This window comes from Megascapheus bottae, chromosome 6, assembly GCF_031878675.1.
Source record: "Megascapheus bottae isolate mThoBot1 chromosome 6, mThoBot2.hap1, whole genome shotgun sequence".
Lineage (NCBI taxonomy): Eukaryota > Metazoa > Chordata > Mammalia > Rodentia > Geomyidae > Megascapheus > Megascapheus bottae.
Genome location: NC_143514.1, coordinates 66,833,495 through 66,854,479, shown reverse-complemented (window position 1 = coordinate 66,854,479; position 20,985 = coordinate 66,833,495). Strand labels below are relative to the sequence as shown.

The 20,985-nt window shown below is 51.9% G+C and overlaps 1 protein-coding gene across 1 annotated transcript in view; it reads left to right on the top strand.

Annotated features, from left to right (window-relative positions):
• The first annotated feature begins 586 nt into the window (after positions 1 to 586).
• Ptpru (protein tyrosine phosphatase receptor type U) overlaps positions 587 to 20,985 on the top strand; it is a 68,923-nt gene continuing 48,524 nt past the window's right edge. The window contains exons 1-7 of the mRNA XM_090334006.1: positions 587 to 1,007; positions 14,250 to 14,381; positions 16,938 to 17,209; positions 17,642 to 17,723; positions 17,819 to 17,934; positions 18,141 to 18,315; positions 18,611 to 18,904. Coding sequence (XP_090190132.1) covers positions 587 to 1,007; positions 14,250 to 14,381; positions 16,938 to 17,209; positions 17,642 to 17,723; positions 17,819 to 17,934; positions 18,141 to 18,315; positions 18,611 to 18,904 — 1,492 coding nt within the window. The remainder of the gene's footprint in view (positions 1,008 to 14,249; positions 14,382 to 16,937; positions 17,210 to 17,641; positions 17,724 to 17,818; positions 17,935 to 18,140; positions 18,316 to 18,610; positions 18,905 to 20,985) is intronic.

Genomic DNA, 20,985 nt, shown 5'->3' with positions numbered 1-20,985 from the left:
TATGAGTGTGGGGTGGCCGCGCGGCGCGAGCGCGCTCCCGGGGGCCAGGCTGTGCGGCCGGGGGTGGCGGTGCTTGCGAAGGCTGCGTGTCTGTAGTTCGGGGTGCGAGGTGTGTGTGTGGTCTCCGTGTGTCGGGGTGGAGGTGGTGTGTCTCGAGGCGCTGGATCCGCGCCGTCGGGTGTGCTGTGGGTCTGCGTGTGTGTCTCTGAGTTTGGCTGTGGCTGGAGTTGGATCTGCTAAAATCTGCTCAGTGTGCTGGAGTGCTGTGAAGTGTGTGTGTGAGTGTGTGTGTGTGTGCGCGCGCGCGTGCTGGGGGTGCGGTGCGGACCCAGGAACCCGTGCGTGGCGTGTGTGTTGGTGAGATTCACGTACGTGTGCCGGCGTGGGAATGGGTCCGGAACGTGTGTGTGTGTCTGTGTGCCCGGTGTGTACGTGTGGGAGTGTCTGGGGAGTGTGGTACGCGCCGTGTGCGCGTCCGAGTGAATGCCAAGTGTGCCAGGGGATCCGGGTGGGAAGCCGTTGAGTGTGCGAGGGTGGTGTGCGCTTGGGCCGGGGTCGAGTGTGCCCGGGGCCTGGGGGGGGAGGGATGGCGGGCTGTGTGCACACGCGCCTGGATCTGCGTGTGCGCGCGCGCGTGTGCACGCCGGGCTGGAACAAGTGGTCGCGGCGGCGCCCCGGGGTGGCTCGGGCCTGCGGGAGCGAGCGGCCCGCGGCCGCCGACTCCGACATGTCGGGGCTGTTTGTTGTTTCTCAAGTTCGCCGCGGCGCTGGCGGGAGGTTGATCCGAGGCGGCGCCGGGCGCGCGGGGCGGGCGGGGGAGCGGGCCGGGGGCGCGGGCCCGGAGGAGGGGGCTGCGGGGCGCGGGGCGCGGGGCCCGCCTGGCTCCAGGCTCCCGGACCGCAGCCTCCAGCCCGGCCCCCGCCGTGGCGCGAGGCTCCCCCGGGACACTCGCTCCGTCAGCTCCGCAACTTTGTGCGGCCTCCGGGGCTGGCTCCGTGCGCCTCCGGGTGTGTGTGTGTGTGTGTGTGTGTGTGTGTGTGTGTGTGTGTGTGTGTGTGTGTGTGTGTGTGTGTGTGTGTGTGTGTGTGTGTGTGTGTGTGTGTGTGCGTGCGCGCGCGCCTCCACGCTGCCTCCGCCGGGTGATCGCCCACTCCGGGAGTGTGTTTCGGAGTCTGACATCTTTTGGGGTGTGTGCAGTCGCGGTTGTCCACAGCCCGCGTCTCGGAATCCGTGAGCGCGTCTCAGTGTGTGCGCTGCGGGCCGTGTGTCCGGGTGTTTGTGTGTGCGGGTCCCGGAGGCCCCCACGGAGGCCTCGGCCGCAGGCTGCGCGGGCCTCGCCCCGGGCCTTCTCTTCTCCCGGCACCTGGAAACCATGAGTCGCCTCTCCCCGCCCCCCCCCCCCCACGCCGCCCCCTTAGGGATCGAAGCCAAGACCAGCGCCGCCGGCCTCCCGGAGAGACAGACCCCACCTGGGCCGACAACCACCCGCCTCAGGGGTTGGGTTCAAAGCCCCGCCCCCGGGGGGGAGTCTCAGTCCCCTGCTCTCCAGGCTTCAGGTCTTCCAGGGGTGCTTGTCCTGCAGCTCTGGGGCCACCATGCACTGCTTCAGCGTTGACCTCCTAGTTTGGAGAGGCCTCCTCCCTTCTCCCTCCCACTGTGCTGCCCCTCCCTGCCCCGAGATCAACCCCCCCCCCCCCGGGGGCGCTCCAACCCCTCACTCCTACTCCTACCACCATCACCTTGATTCTGAGAATACCTGGGCCCCAATTCTGGCTGCATGGAGACTGTGTAGAACCCAGGCCTCAGTTTCCTCTTCTAGACCAGGGCCTTGATGATGGTAGGTAGTGTGTGGTACTTGGTAGGATATTAAAATAAGACTCCATTTGGGAGGGGTTCAGGAACAAAGATGCATTTGAAGAATGTGATAGAATAGCCTCAGAGGCTGTGATTTGAATCGAGAAGGACCTGGGTGTGAATTCTGCTGCTGTAAACTTGCTGTGACCTTGGGTAGTACTTGGCTTCTGACGTGTCTGGTGCCCTATTAGAGTTTAATTCAGAAACTGTGGGGGGAAGCAAGGTGGTAAGTCCCTGTCCTCAGCCTGGGAGGTCAGTTTAGCTCCTTGGTGGGGGGCCATGTGTGATATCTCCCTGCTGTGCAAACTTGGCAGTGATTTATGGAGCTGGGCTCATTTGGTGCTTTTCCTCTCTGGAGTTGTGACAGCAGCAATGAGGGGAGGTACCCAGTGGCTTCAGGTTGGGCAACAAGGTTTTTTTTTTTTCAGGGCAACTTGCCCTTCTCCTTAGGACTGGTGTGTGTGTGTGTGTGTGTGTGTGTGTGTGTGTGTGTGTGTGTGTGTACGGGGGCACTAAGCAGGAAGTGAGAGAGTAGCCACAGTGGGGTGCTGAGCTCCTGGATCACCTTTTGTCCAGTTTTGGTGGCAGAGGCAGTTCAGGGAGGTACCTGGCTTGCTGGAGACATGTTGGCTTCCTTCTAGCTAAATGGACTTGGGAGCCCTTCCCTAACCACCTCCCATCCACAAGTCTTATATCCTCATGGGTCCTATCTTATTCTCCCCATGTCTCCCCCTCTGTCTCCTTTTGTCTACATTTCAGCTGCAAAAAAGAAACATTCCAGGTTCTTCCCTCGTGTGTGTGTGTGTGTGTGTGTGTGTGTGTGTCTGTCTGTCTGCCAGTACTGTGGCTTGGACTCAGGGCCATGCACTCTTTCTCACCTTTGCTCACAGCTGATCCTCTACTACTTGAGCCACAGGTCCATTCTGGCTTTTTTCCTGGTTAATTGGACATGGAATCTTTTCTGCCTTGACTGTCTTTGAAGTATGGTCTTCGTAGTCTCTGCCTCCCAAGTAGTTTGGATTACAGGCATGAGCCACCAGGGCTGGGCTGAAATCCATGTTTGAAACCTTGGATTCAAACCCTTTGCAAATTCCTTGTTGGCTTCAGGATTCTTTCCTCTTGGTCCTGTCACATGTTCTAGCCCCTGCCTGCCTGTCCCACCCTGTTTTGTTCTGTGGTCCTGTGATCTGGCCAGCTTGACTCATTCACCAGTAGCTCCCAAAGATTTACAACCACCAGCTTCTCTGTCTTTGCTCAAGTTGTGCTTTCTTCCCAGGACTCTACATTTTTAGCTCTTCATAGACAATTGCTGCCACTTGATCATTCCCAGCTTAGAAATCACTTCTTCCCTGAAGCCTTCCTTGGTTGATTTCTGCCATAGCCCAAGAAGAGAAGTGGAGGGTTGATTGGATTTTTATACAGCATTGTGATGACGGTTTATTAGTCCCATCTCTGTTACTAGGCTATGGGTTCTGTGAGGACAGAGACTCAGCACCTCTGAATTCTTAGTGCCAGACAGATATAAGGCCCCAACTACATAGTCTAAGCAAATGAAAATGGCTTAAAAGAAGTTAATAGGGTTGAGATGGAGATGCCAGATGGGGGCGCACTGACTCCACTGAAGGTAGAGATTAAAGGAATAGCTTTTCCCTCCAAGAATCTGGAAAATTCTGCTGGGGGATGGTGTTCCGTTGAGAAAGTGTTCTGTGGAGGTTAGGAGTTGAGGAGTTTCACTCTTGGGCAGAGAGAGGAGAAGGCAGGTCTCTTGTAGGCCATGCACACCCCCCCTCCCATCCCCTAACTGCCTTTCCCCTGTCCCCTGCCTCCTCCAGCAGCTGGCTGGGCCCCCTCCCCTGGCCAGCCTTTTGTGATGAGGCCTAGGCCGTTAGTCCCAACGGTCAGTCTGAGCGTCTGAGGAGAGGGAGGAGGGAGATGGAGAGAAGGACAGGGAGGAGAGAGGAGGGAGGCTCTCCCTCAGTTTTCAGGCTCACATCTTAGGAAGGGCAGGGAGGACTCTTAGGAGAGCTGAGCCCTGCAGGTGGCCCTTGCAGGTGGAGTGAGGGGAGGCTGGGTGAGATGTGTGTGTGTGTGTGTGTGCATGTGCCAGTTTAACAGAGGGCTCTAGTCCATCTCCAGTGTCCTGTACTTTTCAGGACAGTGTCCCCTCAGTCTCACAAGCTGATTCCCATGAGCTGATTATGTTTCAACTAGGGGGGCGGGGCTAAGGGGAGAGGGGTAGATGAATGAAGGGGGGAAGGAGAAGAATGAAGTCAATAATTTTCATTTTATATATCACAGAATGGAGAAAAATAAGGGGAGGGGTGGGTTGGAGGAGAGTGAAAATGTTGGAGGAATGACACAGATCAAGATGCATTGTATATATGAACTGCTTTGCTAAATGGTAAAAAAGAAACTCAATACATACCCTAAAAATCAAGAAAAGTGAAGGAAGGAGTGGGTTGGGAGGGGTAGGTGAGAATGTTAAAAGGGATGATATTTATGAAGATGTGCCATGTTCATGATCAGTTTTACTGAATGACTGAATGGCAACTCTTTTGTATAACTGCTTAAAGATAATAAAAATTTTCAAAAAAAAAAAAAAGAGAGAGGAGGCCGAGAGTTTGGCCTATCATGGCCGAGAGTGTTTGCCTAGCATGCATGAAGACCCGGGTTCGATTCCTCTGTACCACATACATAGAAAAAAGCCGGAAGTGGTGTTGAGGCGCAAGTGGTAGAGCTCTAGCCTTGAGAAAGTCCAGAACAGTGCTTAGGCCCTGAGTTCAAGCCCAGGACTGGCCTAAAAATAAGGAGGAAAAAAATGATCTCTCAGTTATATAGGCCAGGTGGTTTTGTGTGTGCGTGCATGTGTGTGTGTGTGTACCCACACACACATGTGCACATATATGTAGTACCAGAGCTGGAACTTGAGGCCAGGGCCTCCTGCCCTGACTTGGATTTTCTCTCTCAAGGTTGGTGCTCTACCAATGAAGCCACACTCTAGGCTTTTTGCTGGTTAATTAGAGATGAGTCACATAGATTTATGTCCTGGCTGACTTCCAGCCTCTAGTCTCAGATCTCAGCCTCCTAAGATTTTCAGGATTACAACTGAGAGCTGCTAGCACCCGGCTCACAAGCCAAGTTTGAAGTCCTCAAAAGTCATGCCTTGCTAGTGGCCGTCTGCTATCATGCTGGTCAGTGCAGGCAGAGGCCATTCCCAGCCTCATGGCAATCCTAGGGACTGTGTTGTCTAGAGGGGCAGGGACCCCAGCAGCTGTAATGTGGCCTGGGCTCCCCATGGAGTGAACTGGTGAAAGGCCATCACCCAGTGGCTCTCGGAGAAGGTTTTGTTGACTCCTATCCCCCCGGCCTCATTATTCCTTGGCTAGACTATTGCAGTAGCCCACCCCTCTGTAATCAGAGTGCCTTTATCAAGGCAGGCGCAGGCTGCTGACACGCCTTTTCCCCCAGGGCTGCCTAGCAGCTTGGATCCAACTGAAGCCCCTAAACGGCAGATGACCCATCCGACTTATGGCTATCTTCCCCGGCCTCTGCTCCTATGGATCAGTCTAAGGATCCAGAACTCCAGAGCCTGCCATGGCATCTATTGGTACCTCACGCTCTGCCTTTGGCTGGGACCCTTTCCCCAGATCTAACTCTGCTCAGTTTCCCAGCACTGCTTGGGCAGTTGGTCTGCTTGGGTCCCTATGCTCCATCTAGTGCTCTTCTTTAACAGCTCCTTAACAGCTGGGGTTCCACTGAGGGATGAGTGGGATCCTTTTTCTTTGTGCCAGTATTGGGGCTTGCACTTGGGGCCTCAGTTGGCTTTTTCTGCTCAAGGCAGCACTCTTCCACTTGGACTATGCCCTCATTTCCTGATGGGGGTTTTGTCATCTCTGGTCCTCTTAGTGGGTGCATGGCAGGTTCCTGATGAGGACTGCATGAGGATGAGCCTCTGAGTGCACAGGGAAGCCTAACAGGGGGTGGGAGATATCTGGGGACCAGAAGGCAGTCCCAGGGGATACCACAATGTTCGGGGGAGAACCTCAGGAGGTTAGGTCAGGAGATGTGTCATTGAGTGGCTCAGAAGGTCCTGAGCACACCCCAGCACCTAGTGTGGATAAAAACTGATAGGAAGAAAGGCTGCTTGAAGCCAGGTGATGGTGGCTCATGTCTTTAATCCTAGCTATTCAGGAAGCTGAGATCTGAGGATCACTGTTCAAAATCAACCTGGACAGGGAAGTCCTTGAGATTCTTATCTCCATTTAAGCACACACACACACACACACACACACACGCACATGCTGCTTAGGAATTGGGGGTTGCTGAGGTTTGGGAGCTTGAGGAAGAAGCTGGGAGAAGAATAGAGTTGGAGTAGTGGGGTAGTATGTCATGGAGGATATCTGTTAGGTAAGCTCTCAGCTGAGGCTGTGGGGTGACAGGTGGGGGCTAGGAGGTAGCTGTTGGTGGCAATCTGAGCAACAGAACAGCTGGTGGAAGGAGACAGCTGGTGGTTGGGAAACAACAGGGTGGGGACAGCTGACAGGGTGGTGACCCTTGGCTGAGAATGGAGAATGTGTTATCCAGGACATGTATGTGCATGCACGAGGGAGTGTGTGTCTGTGTGTGTGTACATATGTGTCTGTTCCTAGAGTGTGGTGTCTTATCAGGTATGGGCTCAGGGACACATCATTGGTCTTTGAATCCCAATTCCATGCCTCCTAGTTGTGTAACAGTGTTCCCATTTGGGAAAGGTGGGTGGAGATAGTGCATACTGCTCGGAGCTGTTGTGAGGACTGATTTATGTATATTTAATCTCGAATAGGTCCCAGCCCATTGTAAGCACCATGTAAATGATAACTGTTCTCAAATGTGTGTGTGTGTGTGTGTGTGTGTGTGTGTGTGTGTGTGCAGGCCTGGGTCCTGGGAAAAGTTTATTCACGCTTTCTGAGGATTCCAGGCCTAGGTAGAGGTGATGCTGGTGGGAGGTGGGAAAGGATGTGACCAGCTAGGTTCCTTAGGCCTGGTTCTCTTCTCATTTCTCCATCGCCCTACCCCAACTCCCCATTATCTAGCCTTCTGTGTGCCTCTAATCCAACAGATCTCTCTCTATGTCTCCCCTCTCCTGCCCTACACTGCTCTGCTCTGCCCTGCCCTGGGCTGGGGGCCAGGAACATGCTTCGGTTGTCCAAATTCAGATTTCCAGCAGACTCTGAATTCATTGTTTGCCTGCCAGCACACTGGAGGCCTTGGTCACATATAAATACTCAGTCACATAAAATACCTGGACAGCGCATTCAGTTCTGCACTGCTTGCCCCTCTGGTGGCTGTGGCTGTGACTGGATGGGTAGAAGCCCATAGCAGAGGGGGCTTGGTGTATAGCCCACATGTATCTGTGTATCATGGCTCTGGCTTACTTGGGATATGTGTCCTGTGGGTTTCCTGTGCCCAGCATCCTTACCCCATGTGCCTGCAGGGATTCTGCCTGAATGTGGGTGTGTATCTTTCCTGAGTTTCTGTGCATTTTATCTCTGCTATGTTCCATTGCTCTGGGCCTCTGTCATGCAGTTGTCCTGCCATTTACCTCTTGGCAGCTCTCTTTTGTGTGTGTGTCTGTCCATGGGGTTTGAATTCAGGGTCTGGGCTTTGCCCCTCAGCTTTTATGCTCAAGGCTAATGCTCTACTACTTGAACCATAGCTCTACTTCTGGCTTTGTTGCCAAGGCTGGCTTTGAATGGCAATCCTCAGCCCTCCTCAGCCTCCTGAGTAGCCAGGGTTACAGGTGTGAGCCACCAGCACTTGGCTTGGGCAGCTCTCTTCTGTGCCTGCGAGGGTGTATTTTCCTGGGTTTTTGGACAGAACCCCTCACACTGCATTGTGTCGGGGACCACCTTGCTTGGGTGCAGCACAAAGCATTTCTGCTTACTGTGACTCACCTTGTTGGGTGTTTGGCATTGCACTGGACATTGTTAGCACCTTGGCATGGTGTGCCATCTTTGTATTGCATCGCCTTTTGGCAGTCGACCTCTGCACTGCCCTAGCATGTGGGCACTCTTGTTTCTAGGTACAGCTCCTCTGCATCTCCCTGCTGCATTTTATGGACATGGACATCTTTGCCTGTGAAGTTGCTCTGCCCAACTGCAGTTCTGCACACACTGCACCTCACCTCACTGTGTGCCTCATGGCTCAACCTGTTGCTGTACTTCAGCAGATGTCCTCTAAGGCAGCTGAGGCCCATGCCATTTCTCTGGGGGTTTCTGTTGACAGACGGGTGGACCACAGTTGTGTATGGAATGCCCTTACTGAAGAGCCTCTCTGTTCCACATTGCACCTGGCTCAGGGAATCTCCACCTGCTCTGTAGCTCGGGCCCACCAGCTACACTTTGGGACAGGCATGGGTTTTACTGGGTGGCACCCCAGCAAGATCCCCAGCACCACATCTGGCATCTGTGCACTGCACAGGGCCTCTGCCTTGTTTGCTGTGGGGATGTGTGTGCTCTACTGGGTTTCTAGATCCTGGGCTCCTGAACTAAGTCTGTGGTTCCACAGCCCTTCTTCTCTGCGTGGCTACACTTCCTCCTTTTCCCTCGAGTCCACACCTAATTCCCCTCAGGACTGCACTGAGTGTCTGCTCAGGATTAGGTTGCTATACCCTAGCAATTGGGTTCTGTAACATGCCATCTGACTCTAGACCCTTTCTGTGACAATGCATACTGTTTCTGCTCTGGCCTGGTGCCAGTGTCTGGCGAGGGAGAAAGTCTAGGGGGAGCTTGGTCTCACCACTTGTCTTCCCATCATGGGAGAGGTGCTGTGGTCCTGGCTTATTGGATTACAGCCACAGTGGCTGTGGTTCTTCCATACTGTGTCAGGCCTCGGTCAGCTCTATTATGCCATCCCAGACCCCTGTGCTGGAGGCTGTGTGTGGTGTGTGCAGTGTGTTTTATTCTCTCCCCTATTATATAGCTGGATTTTGGGTCTGTACAGTGTGAAGCTGCTGTCCTGCTCCCTGAGTCAAAAGTGGAACTCTTCCCCCTGGACAGGCTTGCATACATCCCATGCTCTGCTGCTCTGCACTGTGGCCTTATGTGACACAGCATTGGCTCTGTAGGGCATCTGCAAGCTCTTTGCCTACTGTACTTTCCCACTGCCAGACTACATTCATACCTGAACCTCTGGATAACATCCAGTTTGGTCCTGTGCCTTCCCGGATACTGCTAGCAATCCTGCCAGGTCCAGGCTTCATGGTGCATATTGGTGAAGGAAATGGTTGGGTGGCCTGCTATTGCAGGCTTCCTTTCAGCCTCACTGGAGATGGAAGGATGTTGGCATGCCAGGCTCTGGCTTGGCTCCTTGGATGGTGCCAGCTCAGCTGTCTTTGTCTGTGGCTTTGTGTTGGGAGATGAACATCTTGCTGCCAGTTTTGTTCCGACTTAGTTGCCTACTGGGCACTCAGGGCTCTGGTGAGCAGCTCGGGGAGCCCAGGTCTCCCTCTGGATGTGCATATGGATTCCCCAGGCCAGGACTGGAGCTGGGCCTGAAATTGTGGGAACCCCAGTTCCCAAATTTGCAATCTGTTGGGAGAAGTTTTGTTTCTCCTGGGGCCATCCTTGGGAACTGGATGTTTTATTGACAAACCAAAGCGAGTGAAAAAAAATCTCATTGCAAACAGGCTCTGTGTACCCGGGCTTTTCAGAAAACACAAGTGGAGGCTACATGTGCCCTGGGGTAGAGAGCTGGTCCCTGTTTGGAGTAAGGCAGGTTTGGTGCATGATACTTGTGGTACACATACATGTAGGTAAGAGCATGTACCTACATACATGTCGGTACACACACACACATGCATGCATGCACAGACAACTCCTCCCAGTTCTCCCATACACCCACCTCCTGTTCAGGCTCCCCACAGAATATGCCCATGTACTCTACTTCTAGTTGTAACCCACTCCCCGCTTGGGAGACCCACACCATGCTCACTTCTTGCCCAGCACCTCAGCCAGCTCCAGCCGTTCTTATTTGATTGCTAGGGAGATAGCAGCTCTGAGAGGGTAAGTCATCTGTCCCAGCTCACACAGGGACTTAGGGGCCAGCAGGAATGAAAGCTAGATCTCCTGCCTTCAGTACAGTGTCCAGTCACTCCTAGGCCACCCATGCCAGTATGTACATGCTCCCTTCCCGTATAGAAACATGGAGACCCTCCTCCCAGGCAATCCCCTCTGGCACTCCTCCAGAGATTGCTGACCCCAGCATCACCCTTCACCTGGTCCTGAGCTCAGCGGCTACGGAAAAGCTATCCCCCCTCCACCCTTTACTAAATTGTGGCTGACGGTTGCTCCGGCAACCGCCTGGGCCAGATTGGGCAGATTAGCTGAGGAATGTGGCTGGGCCAGTTTGAGCTGGGGCTGGGGGAGCATTGGGGTCCTGGATTGATTCAGCCCACCCTCTCACGGGAGCCTCCACAGAGATGGCAGTGCAAGGAGAGGCCCCATCTTTCCCTTCTTTCCCAGCCTAATTTAGACTGTGTCCCCAGGGCTTGGATTAGGCCGGGGACAGGGAGTGTGTGTGTGTGTGTGTGTGTGTGTGTGTGTGTGTGTGTGATCTTGTGTGTGTGAGATCCTCTGTGTGTGTGTGTGTGTGTGTGTGTGTGTGTTGTATATTTCTCTGAGTGTGAGAGGAATGCATTTTGTTTCCAGGACGGGGATTTGAGGTCCCTTTCCTTATTTCCTTGGGCGTCCTGACATTTGACTCCAGACTCCTTGGTGGCATGGTCCCACAGCTCCCTTCTGAGTCTCTTGCACTTATGCCCTAGCTGTGCTTTATAGGATGCATCACTCATCACAACCCAGCCACTCCCCTGTTTCAGACACTTACTGTGTCCCCCAGTTCAAAACGAGGCATTAAAAGTCCTCCATGATTGGGCTTCATCCTCCTCCATTTCCCCAGTGTTCCAGACAGCCCGTGCTCTTCATTGCCTTCTTTTGCTCTGCTCCAGGTACCTTCTCACTCATCGCTACTGGCGGGAGTCCCAAAGGCTCAGCTCAGATGCAGCCTCCTGCAGGAGCTCTCGTCATTCCATCCGCTCTCCCCTACTTTTTCCTTGTGGCTTTCCTCCCTTCTTCCTCTCTTTATACCCTTGCCTCTTTCTTCTCTACATTTCATCTCCTTCCCTCAGACTGGCCCCTGAGGGCAAAGTGGAGTCTTAATTATTCCCATGCCTCCAACAATGCCAGTCTGGAAGGAAATGTCATTCATGAAATGGAATTAACACATAGGGCCAATAGTATATCAAGGCTTTGTTAGTGCCTAGTCTCCTGGGATAAAGACAAGTGACTTAAATCGGAGATTCAGCACACTAAAGCTGTGTGGCCTTGGGCAAGCAGCTGCATGTCTCTTTAGTCTGAGTTTCCAACTGTAAAATAGAAATAATAGTCTCTAATTTTCTGAAGTTATATACACAGGTATACACCTCATGGTGGTAGTTGGTGCCCCCTGGTGGTGGTGGTGGTGTGTGCATGTCAGTGCCCATGGATTCCAGGGGATTCCTGGATGCTACTCTGGCTTTGAACCCTAAGTTATATTTAGTTCTTCCCAAGCTTGCAGCTTCCAGACTGGGACTTGGCTTAGGGGCTCCTATCCCCTTAGCCATCCAGGCTTTTTCACCAGTATCGGGAGAGCTGACTATTCCTACCCTGGTGGGAGCTGGAGAGCTCTCCTTTAGGCGGTTGGATATATAGCCTCATAACCAGAGCCTGCAGGCTCATAAGTCCGGAAGAAGGTGTTGTTTTGGCTAATGGATGGGCAATTGGCCTGAGTGGTTACCCAGGCTGTGGTCAGATATAGGAATCATTTAGTAGAGGTCAAAGTGTCTCTCTGGTCAAGGTCAGCTGGTGGTCATTTTGGATAAAGTCCTTTTAGTTCTCTGGGGGAGAGTGAGGTTGCAGTAGCCAGAATAATCAACTTTGGCTGAGGTCAGTCTGTCTGGGGTCAATTTGGGGGTGACCCTGATGGGGACAGGTGGTCTAAAGTTGTTCCAAGTACAGCTTGAGTCTGAGTCAGCCTGAGGAGGTCTGGGAATTGTAACAGGACAGAGGAAGGTAAGGAGCTGGCACCCTCAGGCTACCAGCGCTTGGCAAAACTTCCCAGGGTACTGTTTTTTTGTTGTTCTTGTTGCTGTTGTTCAGGTCCTAGTGCTTGAACTCAGGGCCTGGGTGCTGTCCTTGAGCTTTTGTGTTCATGTATAGCACTTAGCCACTTGAGCCATAGTTACATTTCTGGCTTTTGGTGTTTAATTGGAGAAGAGACAGAATTTTCTGCTCTGGCTGGCTTCAAACCATAGCCCTTAGATCTCACCCTCCTCAGGAGCTAGGATTACAGGTAAGAGCCTGGCTCTGCTGGTTGTGTTTCTAAGTGTCCCTTCATATGGCCACAGGCCACTTGAGGACACGCCACTGCAACAGACACAGAGCTTCCTCGAAGGGAAGTCGCTCCCTGCATGCCTGCATGAGCCTCTCCCTCCCTGGTTACTATCTCCTCCCCTCCCTCTTTTTCTAGAGGCTGAGAAGCAGCTAGTTTGTGCCTTCTCTTCTTTCTGGTAGGAGGCATGGACGTTCAAATCATTTGTCCTTTCTATATTCAAATCTACATGGGTACAAGTGGCACCCATTCAGAATTGCTGATCCTGGCTGTGCTCAGCACTGTGCTAATGAACCATCATACTGAATCCTACCACCTCTACTCCTAGATAAACGGAGGCTCAGAAAGAGTGGTGGTTTGCCAGGTGCTGGTGGCTCACATCTGTAATACTAGCTACTTAGGAGGCTAAGATATGAGGATTGTGGTTTGAAGCCATCCTGGAAGGGAAAGTCTGAGGACTCTTATCTCCAATTAACCAGTAAAATGTCAGATTGGAGATATAGTTCAAGTGGTAGAACATGGTGAACAAACACATAAACACATTGAACAAGCATGAAGCCCTAAGTTCAAACCTCAGTACAATAACAAATTGGGGTGAGGGAGAAGAGAGAGAGAGAGGGAAGGAAGAAGGGAGGGAGAGGGAGGGAAGGAGAGAGAGATAAAAGAGAGAGGGAGAGAGAGAGAGAGAGAGAGAGAGAGAGAGAGAGAGAGAGAGAGAGAGAGAGACTTGTCCATGGTCATCAGAGTTAACAAATAGTCGAGTCCAGATTCAACTTCAAGTCTATCCCATGCCACAACCATTGCTTTCATCATACTGTATCTTTGTCATATCATCTATCAAATAGGAGAAGCACTAGGGGCAGACAGGCACCCAGGACAGGACTTGACATGACTGTGCCTGCTCTCTAGCCACTTGCCCAGGCATTTACTTGGGTCTCAGTGCCTTATGGCACTCCTGGTACAGCCTACCCTATGGTTGGGGAATGAGTGCAGGGCCGGGAATGCCGAATGCAGGGGAATGAGTGCTCCTTTCTGAACCAGTTGCTCTCAGGTGTATTAGGGGGCAGTCAATAACTTATAGGAATTGATGAGCTAGTGAAAATCAATAATCAACAGATGGGAGAGAATGTTGGGGGAGTGACATTGACCAAGATGCTTTGTACTTACAAACTGATTGGTTAGACTGGAAACTGAGTTGGATACCTATTTAAAGATAATTAAAAAATACTGCAATTCGGGTCTGGAGTTTGGCCTACTGGTAGAGTGCTTACCTAGCATGCACGAAGACCTGGGTTCAATCCCTCAGTACCATATACATAGAAAAAAGCCAGAAATGGTGCTGAGGCTCAAGTGGTAGAGCTCTAGCTTGGAGAAAGTCCAAGGACAGTGCTCAGGCCTTGAGTTCAAGGCCCAGGACTGGCAAACAAACAAAATACTGCAATTCAAAGCCAACCCCATCTCCAAATAAAAATCTCACAGGACTTCCATCTATTCCAGTTCCCCCCTCTTCCTTCCCCTTCTCATGGAAGCTGTTACTATTGGTTCCAAATCAAGTACATAATTGTACTTCATGTACCGCATACCTACAAGCAGAGGACTAACTTGGTTGGCTCTGGGCTCCCATGGACATCTGTCTGTCCTGCAGGAGTTATAGAAGCACTGGACTCAGAGGGTGAGGCATCAACGGAACTGTACTTAGCACTAAGCAACTCCCAGCCCATCCTTTCATCCGTCCTAGGATTATACTGGGGCAGGGGACATGTAGAGAGGTCTTGTGTTGGAAGGAGAAAGTGAGAAGACTCCTCTGGAGAGAAGGTAAAGGAGGAAGACATTTGTTTATGGAGGAAGCATAGAGGCGAGGAGAGAAGAGGCAAGGAGTGAGTAGGTCTGAAGTAGGAGGCACAGTGGGGGAACTTAGAGGTCCCAGAGGAATTTGCCTGGTCAGTCACCCTGCCCCAGCCTGAGCTAACCAGACCTTGTACTTACAGCTGGCTGCACCTTTGAGGAGGCGAGTGACCCCGTGGTGCCCTGCGAGTACAGCCAGGCCCAGTATGACGACTTCCAGTGGGAGCAAGTGAGGATCCACCCTGGCACCCGGGCCCCTGCGGACCTGCCCCATGGTGAGCCTGCTGTCATCAGCATTCCCCTTCCCGCTCCTGCTAGGGGTTCTACCCTCTGACTGTGTGACCTTGGATATAGAATGCAAATCCTCTGAGCCTCACCTGTTTCTACCTCTGTAAGGCCATGCATGACCCTGAATGTGAGCTCTCTAGGCTCTTCATTGCACTTGTCAAGTTAGTTTTACTGTGAAAGTGGTACAGATGGAGACTAGATGATCCACTGAGACCGGGTCTGTGTCTCAGGACATAGTGTGAGAACCAAAGGGGGCTTTCTGACTGAACTCCAGGATGGACAGCTCAAAGGCCTCTTCTCCCTTCTGCCCTATCACAGTGGTGGGTGGGGACTGCCATAGCTCTGCTCACAGCCTGGTGGAGATGGCATCTACTAGCGAGAGTGGGGGAGGCAAGTAGAGGTTTTCAGTCCAGGGTAGGACTTTAAAGCCAGTAGGAGACGGGTCCCTCAGGGCCTGCCTGGCTGGGTGGCCTCTGTGTTAGCTCCCAGTCTTTATCTTCTCTTTCTGCTCTCCTAGCTGGTATCTGCTGTGTATGAGAATGATCTGTGAAGGTTCCCACCCTTCGGGGCAGACTCCAGGACCAAGCTGAAGCTTCATACGTAGTTGGCATTCCCATGTAAGAGGGTTAATTTAGATGTACCTCCTGGAGTCCTGCTCCTTGCAGTCTCCTCCCTTCTTTCAGTCAGGCAGAAACCTACTTATCCATTGAGAGAGAGAGAGAGAGAGAGAGGGAGGGAGGGAGGGAGGGAGGGAGGGAGAGAGAGAGAGGGGGGGGGGAGAGAGAGAGACAGAGAGAGAGACAGAGAGAGAGAGAAGCTTAGGTCTCAGTCTAGGGAAGGAAGGAGGGAGATTTGTACTTAAAGACAAAGGAAGTAAATGAAAGCAGATGAGAGATGAAGACTGGGAGACTGGGAGAGGCAAGAGGGATCAGGAGGAAGAGGCAGGAATGCAGCATCAGGCTGGAGTTGGAACTGTTATGGGGAGAGGAGAGAAAAGCAGCAGCAGGAATGCAACAGGAGAGTATGTGAAGCTAAGTATGACGGCTGATGCCTGTAATCCTAGCTGCTCAGGAGGCTGAGATCTGAGGATGAAGGTTCAAAGCCAGCCTGAGCACACAAGTACCTGAAACTCTTTATTTTTATTTATTTTTTTTATTGTCGGGGCAATGTGTAGAGGGGTTACAGTTATATTTGCCAGATAGTAGGTGCATTACTTCTCACAAATTGATACCCCTTCTCATGTTTTTGTTCCCATTTCCCTCCCCTACCCCCTCCCAATTATCTTGTTTCCCCCCCTTCCCTTTCCTATTTTAAATAAACAAATAAACGTATATACAATATATCAGGTAACAAAGGACCTGAGACTCTTATCTCCAGTTAACCTCTAGAAAACGGGGAAGTAGGGCTTGGCTCAAGGGTAGGGTGGTAGACTTGAGCTGAAGAGGTCAGGAACAATGCCTAGGCTAAGTTCAAGCCCCATGACCCACCAAAAAAAAAAAAAAAAAAAAAAAAAAAAAGAGAAAGTGTATATCCCTCTGGAGATGGGTTCTGTTGTGGGCGGGCTGGCTACCTGGAGTTCCCTTGTCTTCCCTGCCCTTGAGATAACTCCACCCGGCTCCTGGCTCAGCGATGAATGAGAGTCTGCAGCTGGATCCCTAGGGAGCCCTCCTAGAGCAGGGATCTGGGTGTGCCTGGGTTGGCTGGCAGCCAAGTCTGGAAGGAGGTGCTGGGTAGCTATGGGTACCTTCGGGGCTGCTGCTGGGCTTATCCCCAGGCAGGAGTCGGTGGGGAGCCACAATCCCCAACCACATCCTTGATGAATGAAGCCCCAATCTCTTCCCTCCTCCTTCTCCCTAGCACACAGCTTGCATCTCCAGGAAAGGAGCAGGGCTGCCTTTTACAGGTTGGAAATAGGCATTTTGTGTGTGTGTGTGTGTGTGTGTGTGTGTGTGTGTGTGTGTGTGTGTGTGTGTGTGTCCTTGGAATCTATAGACCAGGGTGGAGGCTGAAAGGGAAGCTAATCCTTTCATTCGACTTGTCCTACATATTCATGGAGCTTGCATTCTGTGCCTGTGAGGGGGGCACAACAGAGTCCACACTACTGTATGAATGATCTGGGGCCAGGAGTGAAGCCCACAGGAATGGTGGAGTGCCGGGGCAGGAGCGGGGGGCTGCCATGTGTCAGGCTCTTAACTTGTGAGATGAATGACCTAGTTAGTCTGAGCCTCCAAGGACAGCACAGATATGGAGAAAACTGTCTCAGGCAAGGCACAGGCTCCAGCTGAGGTCTGCGGATGGTTAAGGGAACATAACAGGGTTTGGCAAAGCTGAGTTTGAATGTTTTCTGATGCTCCAGCAGTCACTGGAAAGGGAAGAAGAGATGTACTCTGTGAGTCATATGTAGCTGGGACAATAGTCCCAAATTCCTGGTTCTTGGTGGGCTCAAAAGCCTAGGATGTTTTATCTCTGCCTCTCTGTGTGCACCTGACCCTAGCCTCCCCTAAGGTCTCCTGGGTTCTTGCCTTTTCCTTCTCTCTTTCCAGGTGCCTATTTGATGGTTAATGCTTCCCAGCATGCCCCAGGCCAGCGGGCCCATGTCATTTTCCAGAGCCTGAGTGAGAATGACACCCACTGTGTACAATTCAGCTACTTCCTGTACAGCCGGGATGGGCACAGCCCAGGCACCCTGGGTGTCTATGTGCGTGTTAATGGGGGCCCCCTGGGCAGTGCCGTCTGGAATATGACTGGATCCCATGGCCATCAGTGGCACCAGGCTGAGTTGGCTGTCAGTACCTTCTGGCCCAATGAATACCAGGTGGGCTGTGGTCAACTTGTGGTTGGGGTGAGGGCAGAGGGATGCCTCTTTGACGTCAGACTAGATTGGAATTAGTCTGTACTGGGCATCAGGAGTCAATCTGTGGTCAAGATGGGAGTTATACTGGGGAGAGTTCAGGTTCTGCATCATAGGTCATTGTTACTAGCTTAGGGCTAGGATCAGGGGTAAACTAGAAACCTATTTGACTGGGAAGGGTTTTCCTTGGATAATTATCCAGGGATGGAGCCTCTGGCTTTGATAGTGAACTTGATCTTGTTGCCTGTTGACACCTCACCACTGAAGCAGCTGATTGGTGGGGGGGGAGGAAGGGGACCTCTGGTCCAGCTGAAAGAAGGCCCTTGTGGGCACCTTCTCAGTGGGGCTGTATGGAGACTGGTGTGACAAGGACCTTCCTCTCCCCCCCCCCCCCAGGTGCTGTTTGAGGCCCTCATCTCTCCAGATCACAGGGGCTATATGGGCCTAGATGACATTCTGCTTCTCAGCTATCCCTGCGGTGAGAGTCAACCCTCTGGGAGGTGGAGGGGTGAGGGGTTTGTGTGGAGGCTCATGGGCTCAGGCCCAGCTCATGCTACAGGATTCTTCTCGCAGCAAAGGCTCCCCACTTCTCCCGCCTGGGTGATGTGGAGGTCAACGCGGGCCAGAATGCATCATTTCAGTGCATGGCAGCAGGCCGAGCGGCTGAGGCAGAGCGCTTCTTCCTGCAGGTGAGCAGGACGCAGACCTTGGCCAAGGTGGGAGATGGTGTTAGTCAGTAGTTTCTCTGAGGCACTGGCTTCCTTTCAGGCTTCCGAGTCTTATGAGTCCTGACACCCCGAGACTGTGTTCTAACTTTGTGGGGCCCCCATCAGGCCAGGCCCCTGTTTGGGGTTTCAGCTTCTCCAGCTCTGACCCTGCCATCTCTCTTCTGCAGAGGCAGAGCGGAGTGCTAGTGCCTGCGGCCAGCGTTCGGCATATCAGCCACCGGCGCTTCCTGGCCACTTTCCCGCTGGCCGGCGTGGGCCGCGCCGAGCAGGACCTATATCGCTGCGTGTCCCAGGCCCCGCGCGGCGCAGGGGTCTCTAACTTCGCGGAGCTCATCGTCAAGGGTCTGCACTCAGGCACTGGCGGAGGGGCGTGGCCGGGCAGGGGAGGGGCGGGGTCTGAGCCGGATGGGGGCGGGGCAAAGGAGGGATGGGGCCAGCTGCACCTAGGCCTGGAATCTATCCCGAACGGTGGGTGGGTCCGGTCTCACGGGCTGAGGTCCTGGAGCAGGTCTGGTTGAGGATGTGGAGCAAGCACCACGAGGAGTCTTGAGGGTGGAGATACGGTGGGATACAGTTCCAGGTGTGTGATCTTTCGGAGGCACTACCGACTTCACCTCTACCTCCCATCTCCTGGCAGAGCCCCCGACTCCCATCGCGCCTCCACAGCTGCTGCGAGCGGGCCCCACCTACCTCATCATCCAGCTCAACACCAACTCCATCATCGGCGATGGGCCCATCGTGCGCAAGGAGATCGAGTACCGCATGGCGCGCGGCCCTTGGGCTGAAGTGCACGCGGTAAACCTGCAGACCTACAAGTTGTGGCACCTGGACCCTGACACCGAGTATGAGATCAGTGTGCTGCTCACACGTCCCGGGGACGGTGGCACGGGGCGCCCAGGGCCACCGCTCCTTAGCCGCACCAAATGTGCAGGTAGGTGCAGCTACAACCTGCTGGCAGAGTCCTGGTCCGGACAGCTGGTATGGGTTCAGGGCAGTGGAGGGGAGGAAGGGCATATTCTAAGCAAAATGGAGTCTATGCTCATAACATTTTCCCTCCAACTCTATTACGGTAAAGCTTTAAGTTGGGTCAAACACTTAAACACATTTATTGATTTAAAACTTACCCCAGAACCACAGTAAGGTGCTGTTGTTATACCCATTCTACTGATGAGCTGACTGAGATGCAGAGATGTTAAGTGACTAGCCAAAGAACGTACAGCTATTAAGTACAGGAATCAGATTAGAACTCTTAGCTAGAAGTCTCCAGAATTCATGTTGTTAGTACTTTATATCATCTTGATTAAAATAAACAACTAGACCCTTTTTGGCTTGTCATTGAACCTGAGGTCTGCTCTTCCTCAAGAAGGGTGAAGTAATAATAGTTGTTAGGATTTGTGGTATACCTGTACCAAAGGAGACTGTTAAACAAGAAGAAAACTTGGGACTAGAGCATTGTTCTTTGTGATTTTTGTATTTTTTTTATTGGCATGTTCTTCCATAAGTAGAGATCATATGGAGTTGTAAGAAAAGTACAGAGACACTTATACTCTTTTCTTTTGGTGGATTTAGGGGCTTATACTCACTACGTAGGTGTTTTAACCACTGAGCAATCCCTCTAGCCCCATTCCTTGTACTCTTCTGAAAAAAAACATTTTTTTTTTCTGCCAGTCCTGGGGCTTGAACTCAGGGCCTGAGCACTATCCTTGGGCTATCTGAAGGCTAGAGCTCTACTATTTGAGCCACTTCTTGAACTGCTTCTGGCTGTTTTCTATGTATGTGGTCCTGAGGAATCGAATTAGGGTCTTCTTGCATGCTAGGCAAGCACTCTACCACTAGGCCAAACTCCCGGCCCCCATTCCTTATATTTTTTACTCTGCTTTCTGAAATGGCATCATTTTGAAAAACTATATGGTATAGTATGCTGAATATATTGTCATTAATAAAAGAGATTTTACTCTGTCTGCCTCAGTTTTGCTTGCACACATTATATATATATATATGTTATGTTTACTTCTATGCAGTTTATCATACTTGCAAGGCAAGTACTCTATCATGGCCACTTGCCCTTCTGCTTTTTTTTTTTTGTCAGTTGTGGGGCTTGAAGTCAGGGCCTGTCTCTGTGCTGTTTTGCTCAAGGCTAGCACTCTACCCTACCACTTTGAGCTACAACTTTACTTCTTGTTTTTGGGTGGTTGAGATATGAGTCTCATGGGGACTTTTATGCCAGGCAGGCTTTGAACCATGGTCCTCAGAACTCAGGCTCCTGAGTAGCTAGGATTGTGAGCCACTGGCACTGGGCCTGCTTTATTTATTTATTTATTAAAGAGATGGTCTTAGGTTTTCTTTTTAAACCAGAGGCTGACTTCGAGGCTAGTATCCTTTTAACTATGCTTCCCATAAATGGGATCACAGACCTGCATTACCATGTCTGTTATTTGTTGAGATGAGGGTCTCACTAATCTTTTGCCTAAGCTGGACTTGAATTATGATTTTTCTAATCTCTGCCTCCTGGGTAGCCTGGATTACATGTGTGAACTACTGAGCCAGGCCTTATTGTGTTTATGACTTGCAATTCTCTGATAGCTAATAGTACAGAATATTTTTCATATGCTTACTGATCATTTACATATCCTTCTCATTCCTTTGTGATTGCTGAGTAGTGCCGGGCCCAGCCGGCAGCAAACCAGGGTTCGTAGATTGGGATTCCTGAAATAGGGGGCAAGGACTAGGAAAAAATAGAAGAGAGACAAACAGATGGGGTTCAGGAGGGCTACAGCCCAAATCAGGAGCCACAGCTTAAGAAGCCTGTAGCCCAGGACCGTAGCCCAGTTTATTTCCAGTTCTGACCTTAAATACACTTCTTTAAACTAGGGAACTGCCAGGGGCTACATTCGTACAAACAGTATCAAGTCTCAAATAGGTTGAATGAGAAGCTATCAAGTCCCAAACAGGTTAAATGAGAAGCTATTGACACAGCCCAAAATCATGTTAAGAGCTTACTTCCTTGTGTAC